At 39.3% G+C, this 23883-nt stretch overlaps 1 protein-coding gene across 10 annotated transcripts in view; it reads right to left on the bottom strand.

The window, feature by feature from the left end:
- Window positions 1-23883, bottom strand: part of LOC124142022 (nucleolysin TIAR-like) — a 224825-nt gene that overhangs the window by 95366 nt on the left and 105576 nt on the right. Inside the window, exon 1 of one of the 10 annotated variants that reach the window (XM_046510256.2) lies at window positions 1359-1596. The exons of 8 other annotated variants lie outside the window; for them this stretch is intronic. In XM_046510256.2, the coding sequence (XP_046366212.1) occupies window positions 1359-1517 (159 nt within the window). In that variant the 5' untranslated portion in view covers window positions 1518-1596. Of the gene's footprint in view, window positions 1-1358; window positions 1597-23883 lie in introns of those variants that run through there. One more of the 10 variants, XM_046510254.2, reaches the window with a different exon arrangement.

Here is a 23883-nt window from a genome sequence, read left to right on the forward strand (position 1 = left end):
TTATCAAATGTATAGGAGATGAACAAAAGAATGTAAGAATGAATAAATGAACCAGAAATGAAGGAGAAAAGGAAAGACAAAATAAGAAAGGAATAAACGAACCACCTACGAATGAAGGAATAAACGAACCACCTACGAATGAAGGAATAAACGAACCACCAATGAATGAAGGAATAAACGAACCATCAATGAATGAAGGAATAAAAAAAACCACAAACGATGGAAAGGAATAAATAAACCACAAACAAAAGAAAGGAATACATAAACCATCAATGAACAAAGGAAGAGTGAGTTCGAGTGTATGGTTTTATGACGTTCGTAGCAATGTTTCAGCAATATCAGGGCTGGGGACACCAGAAATGGGCTTCCCACGTGGGGAATAGAACCTGGGCCTCAAATGACGAGCGAACGCTTTAACCACTAGGCTACGTCAAAACCCGAATGAAGGAATGAATGAACCACAAATGAAGGAAGGCATAAACATATCAATATGAATGAAGGACCACAAACAAATGAAGGAATAAATAAGCCAATGATTGAAGAATCTATCAACTACCAATGAAAGATTAATTAATCCACAATCGAAGGATAAATGACCCTCAAATGAATGAAAAATGAACAAACGAATTGTCCCTGAACATGTATGTATTATATAGCCCTTGTGTCTCTACAACCATTTATCAAGTGAGACAGCCATATCAGATATATCTACACAGGTATTCAGAAAATGAATAGCTGTAAGTAAATCCCTTGTCCCCTGCAGTTTAAATAGCTCAGCTGTGAAAGAAGCAATGTCATTTTCTTATAGGTAATGATCACAGAACCTCGGTATAGGAAATCAGAGACTCAATCAAAAGCAAGCAACAGGTTTCAACTTCTCACACATTGCTTCAGCCATCAGATAGACATTCCTTTACACAACACAACCTCATTCAGGCAATGGAGTGCTGTTATTTTCCCCACTATCACTCATTTCAAAAGGATGTCAATCGACGCACAAGATCAACCGTTGCTCAGAAAATGGGAAATTATTAGATTCAATTACAGGGGATAGAGATTCAACGAGCAAGAGGTCTCTTACAGCCAAGCAACTGTCTTGAGCCAGCATTCATGTGTGACGATAAGCGACACACAAAGCCTTTTCAACTTTCTCTTTAGGGAAAGAAACGGGACAAGCTGTTCTTGAGTACACAATAACAATAGCAAACCAGAGCTGTCCATTCATGTTTCTCTCATTCACTGGGTGAATGGTGTTCCGCTGGCAGGGGTCATGAGGTGGGGTGTGTGTCCTACACCGTGTGCCATGTCGACACATGGGGTGCGGAGACGGAAGAGAGAGACAGACAGACAGAGCTTACCGGTGGCGTCTGGGTGGCAGTTTCCATAAGCATTGGGGATTGGAGATGGGTGGGCACCGGTAGCCTCACTGGTGTCAGAAGTACAGATCCCGGACTACGGACTACACTGACCAGAGAAACGGGCGAGCAAGGATCCGATACTCCAATATGAAAATACATAAATTATTTAGCACGGAGCATACACAGCGAGAACCGACGCTAGCTACATCAATAGAGGAAAGAGAGCAGTGAACAGAATACGATTGGCCTGGCCGTTCTACTAGTTGATTGCACGTTGGTTTCACAGCAATCATCGTTTCCACCCAGCTCTCATTAATGGTTTGTGCAAGTCCCCCGGGAGGTGACAGCCACCGCGGTCCATTCCAACGGCTTATTGGCAGATGCAACAACGGGCTGGTAGCTGGAGATCAGCCAAACTTACGCTGATGGATAGAACCTGAATGCAAATTGGGAGCATACATTATTAATACCCAACTCTTTTCCCTTTGATGGCATGCTACTGTTGTTTGATAGCAGAGCAGAGGGAGAATGGGAAGAGAGGGCAGGGTGATGAAGGAGGGAGGGACTGGAAGAGGAGGATGGAAGGAGGAAGGGAGGAGGGATGAACTAAGAAGGATGGACCTAACAAGAACAGCTTCCTCGGTCGTGTCCAAACTGTTCTCGAGGGTGGATGGGAAGATGAATGTCATCGTGGGTGGAACAGTGGCTGCTTGGAGGAAACAAATGCTTCTTGAACCAAAGTTGTTGTAGACGATCGGAGTGTTTTAAATACTCACAAAATTATTTTGAGAGCAGATGAAGCCTGCCTTTCATGTTGTGAGGGTTTCAAAGGCATTTTGTTGATACTTAATGAACTCTCATAAAACTTGTTAAAAGGCATTATCACTGAGTGTGATATGATATCGCCTGAACCATTTCTTAACAGCCATATAATCTAATTTTGACATGTTCAAATTCAAATGCAATGACATGCAAGCTTACACAGAACATACCACATTAACACGTCATTAACATGATTCTCTTTTATTTTAACAACTTGTGTTCTATTATGCATGATCAGACCTGGATATCTCATCCAATCTGAAGCAATTTTGTCTGTGAATATCTAATTCCCTGTGGTAACGTGATGTCAGCAAAATACCAACTTGACAAAACTTCCACAAATTGGAAGAGACAGGCCATCCTTGAGAGCTTTCTTCTTCTTCTTTAGGGGATTAAATAACCAAACAAAGACATAAAGGTCAGCAAAATGGACTTGCTGGACACAATAATTATTTACCACCAATAACAATCATCAACAGGAGTATTTCCGAGGCAGCTGATGCTTACTGCATTTCCTCTGATACTCTGATACTCTGATAGTCCTTAATCACATATCAATTCCTCAGAATTGCCACCCAGACCAAAGTATCTCGGGATCGGATAAACCGTATAAAAAATAGTTTATATGTTTTGGTGTAGATAATTCAGACTTTTTATTGCCACAAATGGATTTCTGTGAAGATGACCATGGAATAACTATGGATATGATCTTAACACCAAACTTGCAGCATCCAAAGGTTAGGCATGGAGGATAAGTGCGGCCTCCGCTCCCACGAGACCCTTTCTAAGTGAACACGCATATAAGACTATTACACATACTATTAACAGACAATGGTGAAGTATGACAGGCAACACTAACCAGCTGTCCCAATCGGCCGCTGGATGACGTCAAGTGTAGGGCTGTGTTGTTCAAAGAGGGTATAGATAAATGCAATCAGAACATCAATACTCAGTGAATCCTATTGAGAGTCCAAACACAATCGGCTGAAAAAAAGTCTGCTCCTTCCTTTGGATATTATTCATCAAGATGCCCCTTTAATTTCATTGCCACTCTACCATTTTGACCAGTTGGAGTTGCACATGTGTTGTTTTAAGTGCATTGGAAAGTTGGCAATTGAATGATGTATTTTGATGCATATGTGATCAGACTTCCAGAGAGTGTCTGATAAGGATATACACATGTACTGTTGAAATTTGTTTTGGCTGAGACACAAACCAGCTACAGATTACTTGTAAAAACAATTTCGAAAAACACTTAAATCTTGTATAGTTATCCCATATTTCCATTTTTTTATATCTCGCCAGACAATATTTTCGTTACCACCTTGTACTACTGAAACATTTAGTGTTTTCAGATAGACGAGAACTCTGTGATGCAAGCCATACCATAACATATTGTCTGTTGTGAGAATCATGTGTAATTTAGTTCCGGAAACATAAATTTGGTTATTGGTTATATTTTAACATATAATGTTCACACACCAACATTTTCCAAACAAAAATGTCCTAAATTACTTATCTGCACTGGTCTTGGTCCCTTCAGATCTTTTAAGAACCTGATTTAGTGTTCGTTCACCATATTGCCTTCGAGATCATTTCACCCCAGAACGGCCAATTCGTCACAAACCGACCCTCACAAACTTTCGAATACAATAATATTATACCATTTCATTTTAGTCCAACCTTAAGATTCTGTCAGCAGAGGGTCATAAAGCATAAAGAAGTGATTTTCGTTGCACATTCCAAGCAATGTTTGAACTCCTGGTCATCAAAATACATCAGGGAATCATGTTTAGGTTGTAAAACCATAAACCACCATGCACCTCCTGTGAGTCAGTGAACCAACACCACATATCTCTCACCTATATTCTGGCATCAAACCTTTCCCTTGATTGAATTTGGGAGAGAGCAGGCACACTACACACCGCCGCGACCTTCAACCATTAATACAACGCCTCAATTTGTTCAACCAGTAGAGACGTCAGCTCCAGCATGTCATATGTGACAAAAAGCACACGATCCAAGGGGATATAATCAAGTACAACGACAACCTACAGAGTTCGTTCTAATTTCATACCACTGCTGTCATGCAAAAAGCAATTCCTCGGTAAATCAGGGAAACGAAAATTGAGAGGCAGGAAATGAACGTGCGCAACCAGAAATTTTAATACAAATGCCAAACAAAAAATAAACCTCTAACTACTTCATGGAGACGCAGGTTTTATCCGTGAAGAAATGGCGGCACTATTCTTAAAGTAATTAAACAGTATTAACATTCCTCAAAATGCTTATCTTGAACAAATATGGGATCGCAATATGTGCAGAGAACTTAAATTCCACTTCAAAATGAAAATATTCTCAGTCAACCATCCAGAATCACAATACCTGCAAACTTATATCAAACATTGAGTTTATAAGACACAAATCATGAACTTTCTCATACATATCCAGTAAACTACGTTCCTAACGAACATGCGCATAACGAACTGACGTATATTACAAATATTTTTGGTCCCAACCATTTGCTGCAAATATGCTGTATGCTTATAACGAACTACGGTTATAATGAACTCAAACCAGCGGTCCCTTTGAGTTCATAATAACCATAGTTTACTGTAGCCTTATATTGTTACCATAACGTAACATAACAGTTCCTTTTAAAAAGCTTCCCGTCTTCCCGTTACAATAATCCTATGTACTGTTTGTTTGTTGTGTAATGACGCATTCAGCAACATTCCAGCTATATGACGGCCCTATGTCATGACAATCTGACACCAACTGTCACCTTTGCCACAAGTGCAGTTTTTAAAACTCTCCAGATGCAATAGAAATGCCACCGAAATGCTATCAATGATTATCTGAATACTGCTTCCGCATAGACCAGATCCCAGTATAGCCATTATTATCACTTAACCGATCCAACTCCACCAAAACTCCACCCACCGCAAAACTAACAGCACCCATATTACTTCAACTGTGTCACTGACTCAATGCCTAATGACCAAAAAACAGTCATTACCAATCACAATGAATGCAAATTTAGGTCGAGAAAATTGACCACCAAAAGTCTGAACTAATTCCTTCCAGAATTATACATGATAGCATCGGCAACAACAGAAGGCTTGAGAGCTGTCACAGATATCGGTACCGTTAATGAATACTAACAAACACTAAATACTCGTTTGGGACAAAAAAAAGCAACAACCTTCAAATGTCGTGTTTTCTTGATGCATTGCACTGATTTTGAATTTTTTTTATTTAGCCTCCCGACCAGAAATAAGAGCATGAGTGACAAAGAAATCACAACTATTTACCAAATGAGAAAAAAGATGAAGAGCATTTTTTCCAAAAGTAAAGACCAATCTAAAGATAGACCAAGGTCTTCCAAAACTGTGTATAAACACACACAAGTGGAAGCTTGGGTTCCGAGGACAAGCGGCAAGGAATCTCTATGGATGGAAGTGATAGTGGAATCACATGTCATCTAAGACAGAGGCAGAATCAACAAGCAGTCATGTTGCAGTGTAAATTACTTGTGACACTCTGAAGCAGAAGCACCCTCGTGGTCTGCACCTGTCAAATCTGTGTAATACGGAGATGAAGGTGGTCACACAATTTCATATTGCTGTCAGGAACACAGGATGTTCATCATGGAGAGAAATAATTATTTTAGTTCCATCGATTTCACAATGGGAGAAGAACTTTGATGCCTTGAGTATGTTTGTGTAACTGTGTTGTAGAAGTTCATTGTGCATGGTGAGTGCGAGTTTTTTGTGTGCTTTTCAATCGCATTGTTAGAGGGAGACAGTAATAATGGCTTCACATGTTGTATGTGGGTAATCCAACCAATGTTCTAGATAAGATAAGCAAACATTTTATCCGTCAGTCGAACCCATCGCCTTTAGCCAATTTTTTATATACATTTCTTGGACCAGGAACAATAGGCTCTGCTTTCAGCAGACATTGCTTAAAATTATGGAAAGGTTTTTGTTATTCTTTAATTTGCATATTATATGGATCTAAACAGGTTAACATTATCTTTTGAGATGTGTTAGTCCACTTCAGTTTGAAATTAAAGTACATACAATACTCAAAGGAGGAGTGAGTGAGTATGGTTTTACATGGTTTCGGCGTGACGAGCGAACGCTTTAACCACTAGGCTACCCGACTGCCCCACTCAAAGGAGGAAAGGACCACCCAATACTTTCATATTACAATAGTTAATCTGTCATTGCATGGCATGGTCATGGTCCTTAACTTCTTTTGAGTAGTATATTACACCCTCTGCCTGGTGATAAAGGGCACTTGCAACTCTAAACATATCACACTGACGCAGCATGTGCAAGTGTCATTAACATGAATACTCTACAGAAATACCAAGAAGTTCACATTAAAATTAAGCAAGAAAACGCAAAAGTCTTGACACAAAATCTACTGAAACATTACAAATAAAGAAAGTCAGAATTACATGACAGCTACGCTTCAATCCCATCTTCTTTAAAAGAAATAATTCAAAAGTTATTTTTGTTAACAGTACTTCCAAATCAAAGAAAACTCTTTCAGTTTAATTCATAGTAGGCAACTGTTTTTATTTTAACGTTTCTTATAAGATATGGGTCTGTTTGATGTCAGATGACTATAATTGCAATTATTTTCAATTTAGGCACGAGTGTTTTTTATGTATATCATGTCATCACTGACAAAAATCTTTAGAAATCTTAATTGGATTATTCTCGCAACACGCCAAGAGAAGCTAATCTCTGTAGTTAGAAAATGAGATTATTACAGTGGACAAGATAATATAAAAATGTTAGATCGGGAGAAAATTCCTGCAAATATTTTTGTCAATTTTCCATGCGATCACTTGATCTTATTGAGACAGTTATTGACAGAAATTGCTTAAAACTTAGCAGCTGCCATGAAATTGTATGCTGAGGATGAAACAATTACCCTTTTCTCTACAGATATGCCAGAATTGCCATAGAAGACTGGCACTTTTGTTGAAAATTTCTCTTCAAAATGTTCAGAATTTTTTACGACTGCATATATTTGGGAAAGCTATTCTGTACATAAAACTAACTAGGCTATTCATGATTCATTTAAAATTGAATTTAACTGCTGCAGTTGTCAAATGATTTATCATCCTCCCTTAAACTTCTCATGAAACCCTTCACACAGAGGTGTGTCTATCACATATTTCCAAGGCCTCATTATCATAATGTTTTGCTCATGTGACGCCAGAGTTCTTCGGAAACTCTTAATTGAACAACGGTTCAGTGTGAATAGTGTCTTCAAGTACAGCATGTTCAATAACTTACATACTATACTCAAGAAATATTTACACCCATTTTCAGCACCAGAATGTTTGAGTGAACAATTGTAATTTCTATTTTTTCAAAGTACAATTTAATAAAGTGTGCACATACAACAGACAATTCGTTAGCATCAACGAAATTAGTTTAATCAGACTGTGCAATCAGGAATCCAGTGCCATGGTAACAGTATTGTATGACTAAGATCCTTATATGGCCTTAATGTATGTTCCAACTAAAATATGTCGTCATGCATAGCAGCAGTCAGTGTGAAATGTGAAAACATTTAGATTCAGTGAGTGAGTGAGTGAGTGAGTATAGTTTTACGCCACTTTTAGCAATATTCCAGCAATATCACGGCGGGGGACACCAGAAATGGGCTTCACACATTGGACCCATGTCGGGTATCGAACCCGGGTCTTTGGCGTGACGAGCGAACACTTTAACTACTAGGCTACCTGACTGCCCCTTTAGATTCAGAATACGAGAGGCATACTGAATGCATGCTAATCCCAATCTCTGAATCCAGTAAGTTATTTGATAATTCAAAACGTCAATGCCAGAGAATAACCAGTCTGGATTATCTGCTGAAACAGATTCCACCAGGCAAACAAGTCAAAAGAGGGGTGAAAATTACATAAATGGATCACTGAAAATCAGTGATGACACTAGGTGTTCGTGAAAGGGTAAACATGCCTACTCCACTTGTAGTGCCCACCACTTGTAGTGCCCACCACTTGTATTAAAAAAACAGACTTTCTTGTGAAGCTTAAATAAGAGTGAGTGAGGGAGTGAGTTGGGGCCACACTGAACAATATTTCAGTTATCATATCACAACACATGGAAACAAAATTGGAGAAAACTCTGGCTTAAATCTAGAAGACAGAACTTCAGCTCTGGCTTGTGGATAAATTAAGACGTTTACAATATGTGTCAAACTTTAACTTCAGTCATGACATTTTCCAAAAATCAGAATGACACATAAATCTTCAAATTTGATAAACCTCAATAAAATCTGTGACATCTTACATACACAGTGACAAAAATCAATCAACATATTGTCAATGCAGGTTACATAAATAATGATATATTACAATACTTAATATATTCTAGCATAGATAAACTGCATATTAAACAAACCTAACAACTTATTTTTTTAAAAAAAGAAGACATTTATCATTCAATATATCATGATATTGACCACACTCTGAAGGAATTCTAGGTTTGAATTATCCCCCAGGAACTTCTGTTGATAATGAGAGACGACTAAAGGGATGGGGTGGTCAGGTGCAGTGACTTGGAAGATTGCTTGTCAACACACACCAATGGCATGGATCTTTGCTCACAATATCAATCAGTGGATCATCTTGTCCCAACTCAATTAATTACAGACTCGGGCGATATTGCCCAGTGGGGCATTCAAGACACAGACACACAGACCTGATATTGACAACATGACATGTACATATTTCTGGCATGTACATTTCTGACATCCAAAAGACAACACCGACTGTGCGGGGATGGAAATTAACCAAGACTGTCTACAAGCCCGAATAGTGATAACATACAGCAATACCCTTCCCCTCCCAATGTCTGCAATTCCACTAGCCCTTAAGTAACCTTCAACATTCAAAATTGTTTCAGCAAGCTGGCTAGTGCTAATTTCCATCCCTGCTACGTAAGGTGTACGTTTTAGTCTTCCAAGAAGAGTATATTGAAAATTCATTTCTATTTAGAACCCGTTCCCCTCATAAATATGCCTCAAAATGGTTGGAATGATCCATACACTGAAAATTGATAAGTGCATTCACTGGGTGGAGACCAAATGGTCTGACATACTTTATGGATAACTATAGGAGCCATGTTTTCTATTATTTTCACAAAAGGACAGTGGTACAATATCGACTCATACAGCAACACACTGCTGGTTATGTGCCTCGTATATGCATATGCCTACAGTGTTAAAGAGTGAAGTGACAGTTGCATAAAATTGAATAGTGTCTAGACTAATCGATAGTGTTGAATAATCTGTCCTAGCTGTGGATAGGGTTAAACGAGCTGAAATAACTGTAGGTCCTATCTATGAGTGTACATTCATATCCTACAAAGCTGAAATGTATGTTCAAATATCTGTAGAAATAGGTTTGCCATAAACAATTCCGCATTGCAAAACTGATACCATGTCACTGTCTGGCCGATAGCAGAACCTGTTTCAATTTACTAACAGGGTTGAATTCAAAATCAGGACAATTTAAGGTTTAGTATTGACACTAACTAATTTAGGAAGGAACCATCAACATTATTGATTCTCTGAGTAGATCAATTCAGGGCCGCCTTGCAACCAAATGTTGCATTTTAAGTCCAACAGCGTAGCAAGAAACTCCCTAACGAGCTTGCACCTGGAAACCTGCATACCTGTCAGGTATAATGATATGATCCAGCAGCTCGCAGCATTAGCTAGACTTGTAGGGCAGCTTCAATGAATTTCTTCAGCATCTCCCAATTCATAACACAGCTACAGTCAACACTTCTCATTTCAACACTCATAACATGAATCTATTCAACACTTCTCATTTCAACACTCATAACATGAATCTATTCAACACTTCTCAGTGAGTGAGTGAATATGGTTTACACCAATTTTGGCAACATTCCATCAGTATCGTAGCATGGGACACCAGAAATGGGCTTCACACATTGTACCCATGTTGGGAATCGAACCCGTGCCTTCAACATGACGAGCAAATACTTTAACCACCGGGCTACACCACAGCACCCTTATGAATTCTTAAGGAAAATTATTCTTATATGTATTATTCAACATAAAGTATGCCAACTAAGAAAATATTAACTTTGCTTGCACATTTCAACAATGGAACCAAAATGATAAGTAACAAGATATGAAGCATCAATAAATATAAACTTAAATGTACAACCATGTCAATCTACAGTCAGCACATAGTTTGGGAACAGGTTCATGAAACTTAAAGTGTAGAAAATTGTGAATTACTGAAGAAATCAGACCAGAAATGCTTGTTCTTTAGAAGGTAAATAGTTTTCTTAGAAACTGGAGTAGCCAGCAGAAATAATGGGCCTTTGTTATTTGAAATGTTATAAGCAGTGTGTCACAGCACCTAAATGTCATGTGTCAAGGCAACTGCTAGTCAAGTGTAGATGCACGTCCAAGTCTTGGATCAGGTCCCACAGGGCCACACAATCAAAAGTCAACATTCAGGTCAAGAAATAAATTACTGTCAATATTTGCGTTATAGGTCAAGCAGGAAATCTCCCACATCCATAAAGATCATCGGCAGCCAACACTGCAACCTCCACCATCATTCTCACTATACAAGCTAGCTGGAGTAAACACCGAATTAAATCGGCTCAATAAGGACTTAACCATTCTCTCCAACAATAATTACAAACTGATTGCTTGTGCCCAATTTTCTTGTCGACTCTTGACGATGACCACCCTTTGTGTCAGATATTCAAAAATCTGTTGTGAGGACATACCACAGTCTCACTGATAGATCATTAATCCGACTTAGCGACAGCTAATAAGTTATAATTTACTACCAATAAGAGATCCATCAGTCAGGACAGAGACGGACGGCCTGCCAGTTGAGCAAATCACAAGCATGCTTCACCCCACCACTTGCCCTACCCTCCACCACTCTAATATCCGCATTCACATCTCAGTAAATAAATTCCAGTACTCACACAAAATGCCACTTCGGACATGAAAATGTTCGGTATTTGATTCGTGATGAATGGGAGTGTGTGAGTGAGTGAGTGAGTGAGTGAGTGAGTGAGTGAGTGAGTTGGGGTTCAACTGCTGTAACATTAGAGAGTATGCAGTGTTAGGAAGTAAAGTATGGACGTCAATGGTCGTCATAACCCCAATGTTGAAAAAGGGAAAGATTTAAGGGGTAGCATTGGAAATAAGGTGATGTCAAATGGGGTTTAACGTCACATTCAAGATTATTACACTTGTACTAGTCTGGAAGTCTGCCAGTTCCATAGTGCCTGTCCACTGAGATATCATGCTGCAGTTTAACATGGTCACCCCACTTAGACAGTTTACTGAATCCGAGCCAACAAGTCCTTGTTTTATACCCTTACTAACGATTACCAGGCAGAGTAACCAGTAGCACAATATTTTAACATGGCCAGGGATCAAACCACTGTCCAGGCAAACGCTTTATCCACCGGACCAGAGATGGCCTCAGAGAATACCCTTATAGTCAAAAGGGAGACATCAGTCAGCAGCAATGCAAAATACAAGCATTCAAAACTGTTTTCATGGGGCTCAAATCTACATCACTACACCAGGTAACCTGCTGCACATCACGCTTTTACAAACTTAATGAAGTCTGAGAATTTTCAAATTATTAATAATTTAAGCTTCAGTGTCTAAATTAAGGAACTTTGGTGTTTCTGTTTGAGTGAATGAGCGAGATGGATTTTAAGCTGCCTTTAGCAATATTCCAGCAATATCACGGTGGGGTACACTATTGTTGGGCTTCAAACATTGTACCCATGTGGGGAATCAAACCCAGGCCTTCAGAGTGACGAGCAAACGCTTCACCCACTAAGCTGCACCACTGCCTCTTCTGTTTGAGTGGTAAATATTGTAATATGTTCATGCAGGTGAATTATTGTATGATTGTATTATGGGCCAGTGGCCTTAATCTGCAGACTATAGTCCTTAAGGCAAATGCACATGCCTAATCCTTTTCCTGTACAGTCTATGTAGAGGTATATGACCAATAGAACTTGGTCTTGGTGCTGCGAAAGTTCTTTCTATATTTTAATAATCTAGAGAAACCCTGTCTTAAAGTTGTAAATTAGGGTCATGAGTGTTTGAAATTAGGGGCTCCTGGGTTCCTTGAGGTTAGGTGCATAGTATTTGCATCTAGGGACCCCCAAATCCTAAATCCTTAACATTAGGGTAGGAAAAAGGCCTCAGTTTAATGCTTCACATTTAACACTGTTACGGGTATGTCCACCATTGTGGATTTAATCTGCTTCAATTATTTGTTTGTTTGTTGTTTTGTTGTTCTGTAAACAATCAAGTCTGTACCAGACAATACATTGATTGAAATCATGAGCATCGATCCACGCTATTGAGTGAGTGAGTATAGTTTTACGCCGCTTTTAGTAATACTCCAGCAATATCACGGCGGGGGACACCAGAAATAGGCCTCACACATTGTACCCATGTCGGGAATCGAACCCTGGTCTTAGGCGTGACGAGCGAACGCTTTAACCACTAGGCTACCCGACCGCCCCTCCACGCTATTGGGATACGATGACATGCATCAACGAAGTCAGCGAGCCTGACCACCTGATCCCGTTAGTTGCCTCTTACGACAAGCATAGTCGCCTTTTACGGTAAACATGGGTTGCTGAAGACCTGTTCTACCCCGGATCTTCACGATCTGTGCCAGGTTGTAACAGTTTAGATGATGTTGATAAATATACCGTCACTAGACATACAGCTCCAACATACCTCCTAATTTATTCCGTAACGTGATGAACATATATGCATTAAAAACTCAACACATGAAAGTATTATTTGGCCATTTTCCTCTTCATCAATTATTGCATTTACAATTAGAATTCAGCCTTTGTGAAAATACAATACAGTGAACATACAAAGAACATATGCTGGTTCGGCTGTACAGATGGTGCCTTAATACTGTTTTTTTTCTAGTTTTCATATTAGTTCTCACACATGGCTGCACCCAGGAATTACATGTAATGACTAGCCCTAGGTATCTGGGAAGTATTACATGAGCAATGTTCCAGTGATATGTTGCCAGGGCTGCTAGGCTTCACACATCATCATTACATGGGATGGTATGACCGAGAGGCGAACACCTTGACCACTAGGCCACCCTAACAACCCACATGAGAACAATACTTGAGTACAGTCTGTGACTTCAGCCACAAGTCCAAAACCAAAGTCCAGTAAAATACTGTTTAGTCTGGTAAGCTCATCTAATAATAGCTCATATACAAAAATAAATGTATAGAAAATGAGTAAAAGCCAAGCTTGCTTCAGCAGACACAAAAAGCTTTTGGCACAGACTGGGAAACTGCATACATTTTGGATTTGTGTCTGGATATATTGGTACTTGATATGAAACATGAAACATTGTAATATGTCCTTTCATTTGTGTTCCATTATCATATTAACCCACCATAAACGCAGATCATCTTACAAAGGCTTCTAATTGTAATCCCAGTTAAAACCGTCACGTAAGCTTTCTGTTTTTAACATCAACTTGACACAGTGGTGATATACCGCGGCAGTGACAATTACAGTCCAACAAGGACGTCGATATTCCTGACTGATAACATCAATATCTGTGTGTTAAAAGTATTTGTGGTGTTATTTACCACAAGTGTGTACAATGTTGTTGTTTTTGTGAATGTTATACCTATTATATCTATCATGCATACATGACAATGCTGAAACTTTATCAACACAATGCTCTAAAAGACGTATCACAAAAAACTAGTTAAAAAATGACTCATGTGCCACTCATTCTTCCTTCCTCATACTCTACTCTACAAAGCTCCACTTTACCCGTTATGATTATCCATGGTTTATAAGAAGCTAATTCGAGGCCAATTCGAGGCCTTGACAGCCTTTTCCAGGCAATATTCATGCTTCTCAAGGCTAATGAAAAAATAGTTCTTATAATTATATCTTTCCATGCTACATAAACTGATTCTCATAATGACATATCTGATTATCCCTATCAAAAGTTGCATAGATTATACTAATTTAACAGCTGAGTTCACAATGGTTGCCAAATTCAAAGCCTTTTCTTGCCAAAGTTTTCAAGGCCAAACTGTCAAATTCAAGGTTTTTCCAGCCTGTGCAAACCTGGTCATCTATCACAATATCTTTTGACATTCAACACTCTAGGTTTGCTGGTGGTCAGAGCCACACACTTGAGGATTGGTTGGTTGGTTGGTTGGTTGGTTGGTTGTTTTACGCCGCACTCAGCAATATTCCAGCTATATAACGGTGGTCTGTAAATAATCGAGGCTGGACCAGACAATCCAGTGATTGATATCATGAGCATGGATCCATGCAATTGGAATCGATGACATGCTTCAACCAAGTCAGCGAGCCTGACCAGACGATCCCGTTAGTCGCCTCTTACGACAAGCATAGTTGCCTTTTACGGCAAGCATGGGTTGCTGAAGACCTGTTCTACCCCGGATCTTCACGGGTTACTGGAACACTGCTGAGTGCGGCGTTAGGCAACAAACTTCTTCAAACATAATCATCCAGACTCAAAACATACACCATCCCATAACAAACAAAATTGTATCATTCATAGATAAGGGTTTCTACCTAATCCACCATCAGTCATTTAAATATTCATCTATATATTACTCATAGCAACTCTATGTTACAATTCCCAACAAACAGCTGTTACAGGCTAAAGATCACAATCTAATCACTCGTATTTCGATCAAGGAGAAAATTACATCAATTCTGTACATAACCTGCATGAATTACTTATACAATGTTATTCGAACATCCCAACCAAAAGCATAAGGATTAAATATTAACTGCTTTAGAAGAATCTATTGATCAAGCAAATGTCATTAGAAAGGAACCCTGAGATTTACTTCATAATGTACTTCCACATAATACCTTCAACATGACAGTTCCTGCTGTCATTACCATTAGACAATTAGGCTCCACAATACCAATATTAGGTCACTAGCTTCAGCTTGGTAGAATGGAGGCTGCTTCTTTGGAGGAGAGGTGAAATGAGGTTTAGCGTCGCATTCCAGATTATGGCACTTATAATGCGACGTGCATGCATGTTTGTGTGTCTGCTTTCACTAGTCCAGACTAAAGCTGGTTTTATAATGCTAGCCTAGATACTTGTGTCAGTTTAACATGGATACCCAACTCAGACACATCATACAGATTCCCAATCCAATCCTTGACTTATTCCCTGAATGATGAGGTGAGGTGAAATGGGGTTTAACGTCGCGTCCAAGATTATTGCACTTATATAGCGACATGCATGCACGTGTGTGTGTGTGTGTGTGTGTGTGTGTGTGTGTGTGTGTGTGTGTGTGTGTGTGTGTGTGTTTGTGTGTGTGTGTGTGTGTGTTTGTAGTAGTCCGGACTGATGCCGATTTATAGTGCTAGCTCACTGAGATACCATGCCGCAGTTTAACATGAATACCCCACTCAGACACAGTATACTGACTCCGAGCCGACCAGTCCTTGTTTTAGCCCCTTAATGCTGAGCGCCAGACAGGGTAACAACAAGTGCCATCTTTTAACGTCTTTTGGTATGAGGCGGTCGGGGATCGAACCCCGGACCTTCCGCTCTCTGGGCGGGCACTCTAACCACTAGACCACGGAGGCGGTCCCCTGAATAATGAATGCTAGGCAGTGTACAACAACTACTGCTGGATCAGAGGGAATCTAGAGGGCCACACTTCCCTTTTAATTAGATATGTTACTGATACAATTGAAGCTTGTTATGCATATAAATTTTTAAACAGTTACAAATATATATAAGGGCCTGAATTTGTAATAAATGGTACATGTATATTTGGAGGATATAAAAAAATCAATATACACGTGAAATTTGATCTCGAGGACAGTCTTCACATGTTCAAACTTTCTTATTCTGAAATGCTACATGTCCTGAGGCAAGTGATTTGTGAAATTAGAGATAACAGCTTTTGGCAATGTCTAGGAATGAGTGAGTCATTGTTCAACATCAATTTGTTGTCCTTGGCACAACCAGGTAGGCTGGTTAAGTTCAATGCTACTGCAAAATACACAACTGATCTATTTTCAGTCGTGACCACTGTATCTGGATACTTTCTGTCACTTAATTGCTTGAAAGATCATCACAAAAGGAAAATCTAGATTTCTTATGAATAAATAAACCTGGAGCCATAAATGTAAAGTCAATCTTTATTTATTTTATTTTATTTTTTGAAAGGTTACAAAAATGTAGTGTTTGAGATTGTAATTGGTTATGGAAAATTGTTAATTGGTCCAATGATTTTCCTGTTGCAATAGGTTTATTGGTTGCCTGATAAAATGAGATGTAAAGCCATTCTACATCAACTAACATATTGGTCCACTTGAAGAGTGAGATGAGGTGAAAAGGGGTATATCATCACGTCCAAGATTATTGCACTTATATAGTGCGTCTGCTTTAACTAGTCTGGACTAATTATTACGGCCAATTTTATAGTGCTAGATCACTGAGATACCATGCCACATTTTAACATGAATACCCCACTCAAGACACAGTATACTGACTACGAGTCGACCAGTCTGTTTCAGCCTGTTAATTCCGAGCACCAGGCAGGGTAACAAGTACCATCTTTGAATGTCTTGGTATGACGCGGCCGGGTCAAACGCCTGACCTTCCGGGCAGCTGCTCCACCACAAGACCCCTTGAGGCGGTCCTTTGAAGAGTGACAATTGTCAAGCGGTTCTAGATTGCTTCACATCACCAGTCTTCATTCTTCTCACATTGTTGCACAATAACAATTTACTTATTGGATCAAAAAGTGAAAACACTTTTATGTCAAATTAAGCAACTACCACCTGTCTTCTTGTGCAAAATAAACACAAATCTGGCTAAACAAAAGGCTCTGATAGACTCAGAACAACGTCTATCCACATGATGAGCCAGTGAAAGAGCTGACTAGAAACATGCAGATGAATGTCGCAACATATTACAAACGCAACAAGCAAAAAACTAGGTTTCATAGCAATTGCTGATAAGGATTACTGACAAAAACAAAGCATATTATAACCTTTTAGCAGCATTTTGTGCCCTCGGAAAAAAGGCTCCAAGTGTGTTCAGTGTATTGGCCTTTGACAGCCTGGCTTCCTACTATGTAGCAAGTTTTTGCCAATCCATAGTGTAATTTCTCAAGAGAATTGCCTCCAAGCAACGAAGGCTGGCAGCCAACCCCTGTTTGGCTCTAGTCGGCCTCATTGCGACGAAAAACACACAAAATATTGAATTTATTTTGACAGACGCCAATCAGCTATTCTGTCTGTCACAGAGTTGCCTTTTTCATAAAGCTTGTCCTTCTTCAAATGTATATGTAGAGGCTCTGGGAAGTGATTAACTTGATTCCACAAATATTAGTAATCAATAGTTAAAACAATGATAGCTGGAATGGTTTCACTGCCACCTTCCTCAGTGCCATGTGTTTAAGCAGAATATGCACGCATTACGAATTAACGTTATAACGAGATACGACACGACAAAATCCTATTACTGCACGCCAGTCCTGCCGAGAACATATCATTATAAAATTTCAAAGAGGAGGAATACTGAAGGGAGAGTGTCACAGCCTTGAAGGGGATTCGTTGAAATGGTTGGCTGAAATGAGGAAATGGTGTAATATCGAGGGATTTGAGAGTTAGGGACGCTGTGACAAGATCAGGTGAGATGAGGTGACATGTGACATGCTCCACTGAGAGAGTCGGGAAATACCATCAAATATTAATGCACAAAGCACAAAAAATACAAACTGCCATTGGCATTGGGAGCGGCATTACCAAGCTCGATGTTCAATCGTCATCATCTTGCTATTGTTATCCTCAAATGAATCCTCTTGAATACCTTCAGATACAAATAAGTTAAGATCTTAACAGAAATGTCAGTTTTACTTCAATAACCGCTTTAGTTAATATATAGTAGACGAGATTCAGTTATTTTAAGCATTCACACCACATCATGAAATAGACATGAATAGTGTGATATATACTGAACACAAAAGGTAGGTTCATGAATATTTTGGGGGGATATTATTATCAAAACGTGTGTGCAGTCTTCACTACAAAAAATATCCCAAAAAATATTCATAATACAGACTCTATTTTGTTCAGTATATATATTATATAAAACATGTCTATTTCATGAAGTTGTGTGAATGTTTAAAATATATGAAAATTATCAATTACAATATATTCACTAAAGTGATTCAGTATATGTTTTTAAGAATTTTTACCAAAATGAAAAGGTCCTATTTTATCGGTATTTTTAATTCATTGAATTTGGTTTGAAATATCGTTCCATGGTTATGAAATTATGTCCATGTGCTGTCACAGCATGCTGATAAAACAGAGCTGAGTTGTCATTATCAGTACCAAAACCATACATCAAAATCTGGGAACTGAATTTTTCGGAATAATTTCAAATTCCAGCTGGACTTGTAGGTTCACAATGTAACTATATTCTAACTAGCAGTCAAGATGTTGCATGTTTCAGCAGCAAACTGTCATTCAGTGTCACATATTGGCCCAAAAAATCTGTTACGCTTCACATGCATCTGTTGACAAAACATATGTTCTGAACAGCGGCAATCATCAGAATTGAACACTTGTAATATTGATTCTAATATTCATTTTACCACCAAACCAAAAATAATGACCCTATTTGAAAAGTAACAAATGAAACTAATTTCATTTTAAAAGAACACAAAGAGCCTTGAGGACCACAACACAAAGTAAGTGTTGCCATGAGTAACTATTTCAAACACGAGTCAAACAGAACTAGCAGCATCCAATCTAGACTATCAACACTGTACACAAACATATACAGAGACTGTCTCCGTGGTCTAGTGGTAGTCTAGCGTCCGCCCGGAGAGCAGAAGGTCCGGGGTTCGATCCCCAGCCGCGTCATACCAAAAACAAGGACTGGTCGGCTCGGAGTCAGTATACTGTGTCTGAGTGGGGTATTCATGTTAAACTGCGGCATGGTATCTCAGTGAGCTAGCACTATAAATCGGCACTAGTCCGGACTAGTACAAGCAGCCACACAAATACACACACACACACACACACACACACACACACACACAATTCTATCAATAAACTCACACACACACACACACACACACAATTCTATCAATAAACTAAGTGCAACAATCATTTTATTTTCCTCAGGTATTAACACTATGGTCATCTAGCATCAACACCTCCGTGTTTTTAACATTAAGACGCTATCGATGTCTCAGCTGGCTTGTGACATTGTATAACCTAGTTGCTTGTGGTTTAAATTACATCACATAAATAACGTTACATGGTGCAGAGGGGCAGAACATCTGTTGACAAGCTTTTGTCCCCGACACGCTTGGCTACCTTCAACACAATTTGCCTATTACCACCAATTTCAGGTGATTGCCGTGTTTTAGAGCATGTTTACATGGGACATGTGATGCTGACCCATTACCCTGACTTTGCTCAAGTGAGGGCGGGAATGATAGCTTCCGCTACACATTGTGTGTCAGGCTGTGTTTGGTTATTAGTTTTTCATCTGATTTTGAAAAAAACCCAGACAACTGAGTATGTAACTGGTTGAATATTTACCTGCAGTTTAAGTGAGTTCGTAAGGTATAATATCTATCTATCAGCAACATCATGGAAGGGACATACAGCTTGAGAAGGAATAGAACTCGACGAACTCTATGCTAACATGAACACCATGGTGGCCACACCGCCTCGTTTAACTGATGTATATGAAAGCTGTGGGAATGACAGCCATAAGACACCTTGATACCTGTGTGTGACATATCACCTCAGATATATGCTTTGAGGTGAGGTGAAATTGGGTTTAACGTCGCGTCCAAGATTATTGCACTTATATAGCGACGTGCGTGCACGTGTATTTGTGTGTGTGGCTGCTTGTACTAGTCCGGACTGATGCCGATTTATAGTGCTAGCTCACTGAGATACCATGCCGCAGTTTAACATGAATACCCCACTCAGACACAGTATACTGACTCCGAGCCGACCAGTCCTTGTTTTAGCCCCTTAATGCTGAGCGCCAGATAGGGTAACAACAAGTACAATCTTTTAACGTCTTTTTGTATGACGCGGCCCGGGATCGAACCCTGGACCTTCCGCTCTCCGGGCGGACGCTCTACCACAAGACCACGGAGGCGGTCATATATGCTTTGAACTGGCTTCATAAGCAAATGGCCAAAGGGAGGTAATTTCATACAAAAACCACCGTTACCTTACATAACTTGCGAAAATGCTTTCACATCAAGAGAAAGACTCAAGGTCTTAAATCTAAATGGTCAAATGTTTGTTTGTTTGTTTGTTTGTTTGTTTAACGCCGCACTCAGCAGTATTCCAGCTATATGACAGCAGTCTGTAAATAATCAAATCTGTACCAGACAATCCAGTGATTGACATCATGAACATCAATCCACGCAATTGGGATACAATGATATGCATCAACCAAGTCAGCGAGCATGACCACCCGATTCTGTTAGTTGCCTCTTAAGACAAGCAGTCGCCTTTTACTGCCATTGAGCCAAGGATTGCTTCCCTCATCTATAAAACAGCAGGTTATATGTGTAACTCTGTTACTAACTCAAGGGAGACTTGTTGAAGAGTTACCTGTCATTAACACCTGTTACATGCCATTTGCTGCTGTTTGATGCTGCTGTTTGATGTTGACGTCTGGTGTGTAACAAACTCATTCATAAGTAATATCCCTGAACGGTACATTGTTCGTGCTGTTTAATGCCACAAACGGCAGTGTTCCAGTAAACTGATAGCAGCCTGAAAACGATCAAGTATGGACAGGACAATCCAGTGATTGATAATATGAGCAACAGATCACCTCATCGGGGTATGACATGCAATCAACCAAGGCACTGTGCATGAGCATCCTTCCTTACAGTCACCTCTTGGAACCAACATAGGTTGCTGGAGACCAATGCTAACCCGGAATCCCCACAGCAGCAACAGTGTATACATATTCCTGACTTCTGATATAACAGTAACCATGACAATGGACATGTTTCATTTCGTTGGACAGTTTCCTACCATTCCCATGGCTATATAGCTACTAAATGTTTAACTTTTATTTATCAGATTCAGCCAGTTAGAAATTTGATAAAACATTCATAAATATTAATCAGCTGTACCTCTTTGAACTTCTTGGGAGGGTATATCTAATGCTGCATCCATATCTGTGTGTGTGTGTGAGTGAGTGAGTGAGTGAGTGAGTGAGTGAGTGAGTGAGTGTGGGAGTGTGGGAGTGTGTGAGTGAGGTTTAGCAGCAGTTTTATCACTGTTTTATCACAGGAAGCCTCAAGTAATGCAGGTCATGGACGTTTACAAATTCAGTGAAACTCAGGAGCATCTGGATTTCATAGGATAGTATCAACAATTATCAGTTTGCACTTTAACCATACAAAGTCCGAAAACCCTGAAACCTGAATGTTGTGAAATTTGTGTCAGTTGTGTTGATTTATTCAAAATAAAATCTACTGAAAGTCATATCCAACAAGAAGTTCGAGCATGACTAGTTTCAAATATAGCATTGAGAATTTTGGTTCAAACCCTAGTCTGTTTCTAACTGGTGTCATTCCTTCAGCATTTTTTAAAACATAACAATCTGACCAGAAATATTTCAGTATCATAAGTAAATAAACCACAGTAAAGTCTAACATCTCGACTCACCTTTAAGGAATCTTTCATCTAAATGTAAATCACATATATTGATGAATATTTAACAAGGTATTTCTAGTCCAGTGCCAATGCTATGCAAGTGCTAAGCAGCCGAGTATTTTCTTACATCCCAGCGACATAAACTATACATGTGCCTTACCTTGACATGCATTAAACATAACACAAATCTAGAAATGCTACGTCAACACCATTTGTCCAAGGCAACATACGAAACACAACTCAAACATGCACAATAACCATTAATGAACAGTGTCGTTCCTAGAGGTTATTTGAAGGTCAACAGCATCAAGTGCCAGATACACAATAGTCACAAAATGTTTTAAAAGCTAATGAGAAATTGGGTCGAGTTCTCAAGATCCTAAACAGCCAGTATCTAATCACTTTTAGCTACGGTTGCTGTGAAACACGATACTGTCAGGCTTTCATCGTTTCTAACTGTTCCCATTTCAACCTTGCTTAAAACGAATATTGTGATTCATAATGTGCAAAATTAATTTCAGGAATTTGAGCCTCGCTATTAAGGAAAGAGGGTACTGCAACTAGTTGTGTATTTATTTGATTAAAAGAATATTGCGAGCTGAGAATAAAGTACATGAATCGCTATCCGAGTCCCAAGGGACTGAAATCAGGCAAGTATTCCTCCATCCTCACTGTCTGTCATTGGGCTCACTGTTGTGGTGGACCTGGCATCGTCAGGCATAACATGCAATTATCATCTGCGCTGAGATGTTTGTGTATTGAACAAACCAAAATATGGATAATAAATTTGAAAATATTCTTCCCAAGGGACCTTTCTGCAATGACCCTTCCTACTCGACTTGCAGCTAGTGACACTAAGCAAGCCGCCATCATGGCTGTTGTGCAAGCCAAATTCATATTTGATCGGTTGCAGGAATTTACAAGTCATCAGAGACCAACGTAGTCTCGAAACTTAGGTCCCAAAGATGATACATCAACAGGCACAGCAAATAATAGGTAGGGAATTATTGATAATATCATCTCCTGGGAGCAGGGGAAGAAAGACCAATTCATAGGAAGCAACCTGCATACAACATAACAACATTTTCAACAGGCTTGCTAAAGTTGCTATGTTTTGCAGGTTTTGCCCCTTGTGTTTTGACCAACTACACTTCAAGAAGACTTTCCAAGGTTTTATGGGAACCAATTCCTTCAAGGCTAGAGCCTTGCAAATAAACATATAGCCTTTTTTTGGTGATAAAGCACATTCAATTTCACAGTCTGACTGTTATTATACTATTTCTGCTCAAGCGAACAGCTTGTCCAGCTCTACCAATGTGACCAAGCCCTCTGGAAACCTTTGACCTAGATCTAACTGGCCGAGAAGGAGGTTAATAACTTCAAAATTCTGCATTCAACTTCAGACGTAACAAGACTGATTGTTCGCAAAAACATGAATGCCAAAACACCAACTGCATGATAATATAACTACAATTACCTTTCTTATTCAATAAGGAGCCCATTTCTGACATAACAGAGCAATACAAACCCCGGAATGAACATCCAGATCTGAAGGTGGCCTCTGAATAATTTTTTTTTTTTTTTTAAAACTAAATACTTGTCTACTGGAGAAATAAACAAGAACCCATTTTCTTACGATGTAAGAACATTTCCCAAACATTACAGGTCCAGCAAAATGAAGGTCAGGCTGTATGTAAACCTTCTAAAATTTTGCAGTCAATTCGCAACTGTGTCTCTTCTCCCCAATTTGAGCTTGGTAATTCATTACATAACAAAATCAGCTTACAGCTTGCACACCCACTGTGTAGCAATATTTGTGAAACTGCTGCAGCATCTTGATGAGATTCACCTATTTGTTATGATAAGCAGGAAGAGCTGCAGCGATTGCTGTGGG

The sequence above is a fragment of the Haliotis rufescens genome, unplaced genomic scaffold (assembly GCF_023055435.1).
Source record: "Haliotis rufescens isolate VD_foot unplaced genomic scaffold, xgHalRufe1.0.p SCAF_12, whole genome shotgun sequence".
NCBI classification, from domain to species: domain Eukaryota; kingdom Metazoa; phylum Mollusca; class Gastropoda; order Lepetellida; family Haliotidae; genus Haliotis; species Haliotis rufescens.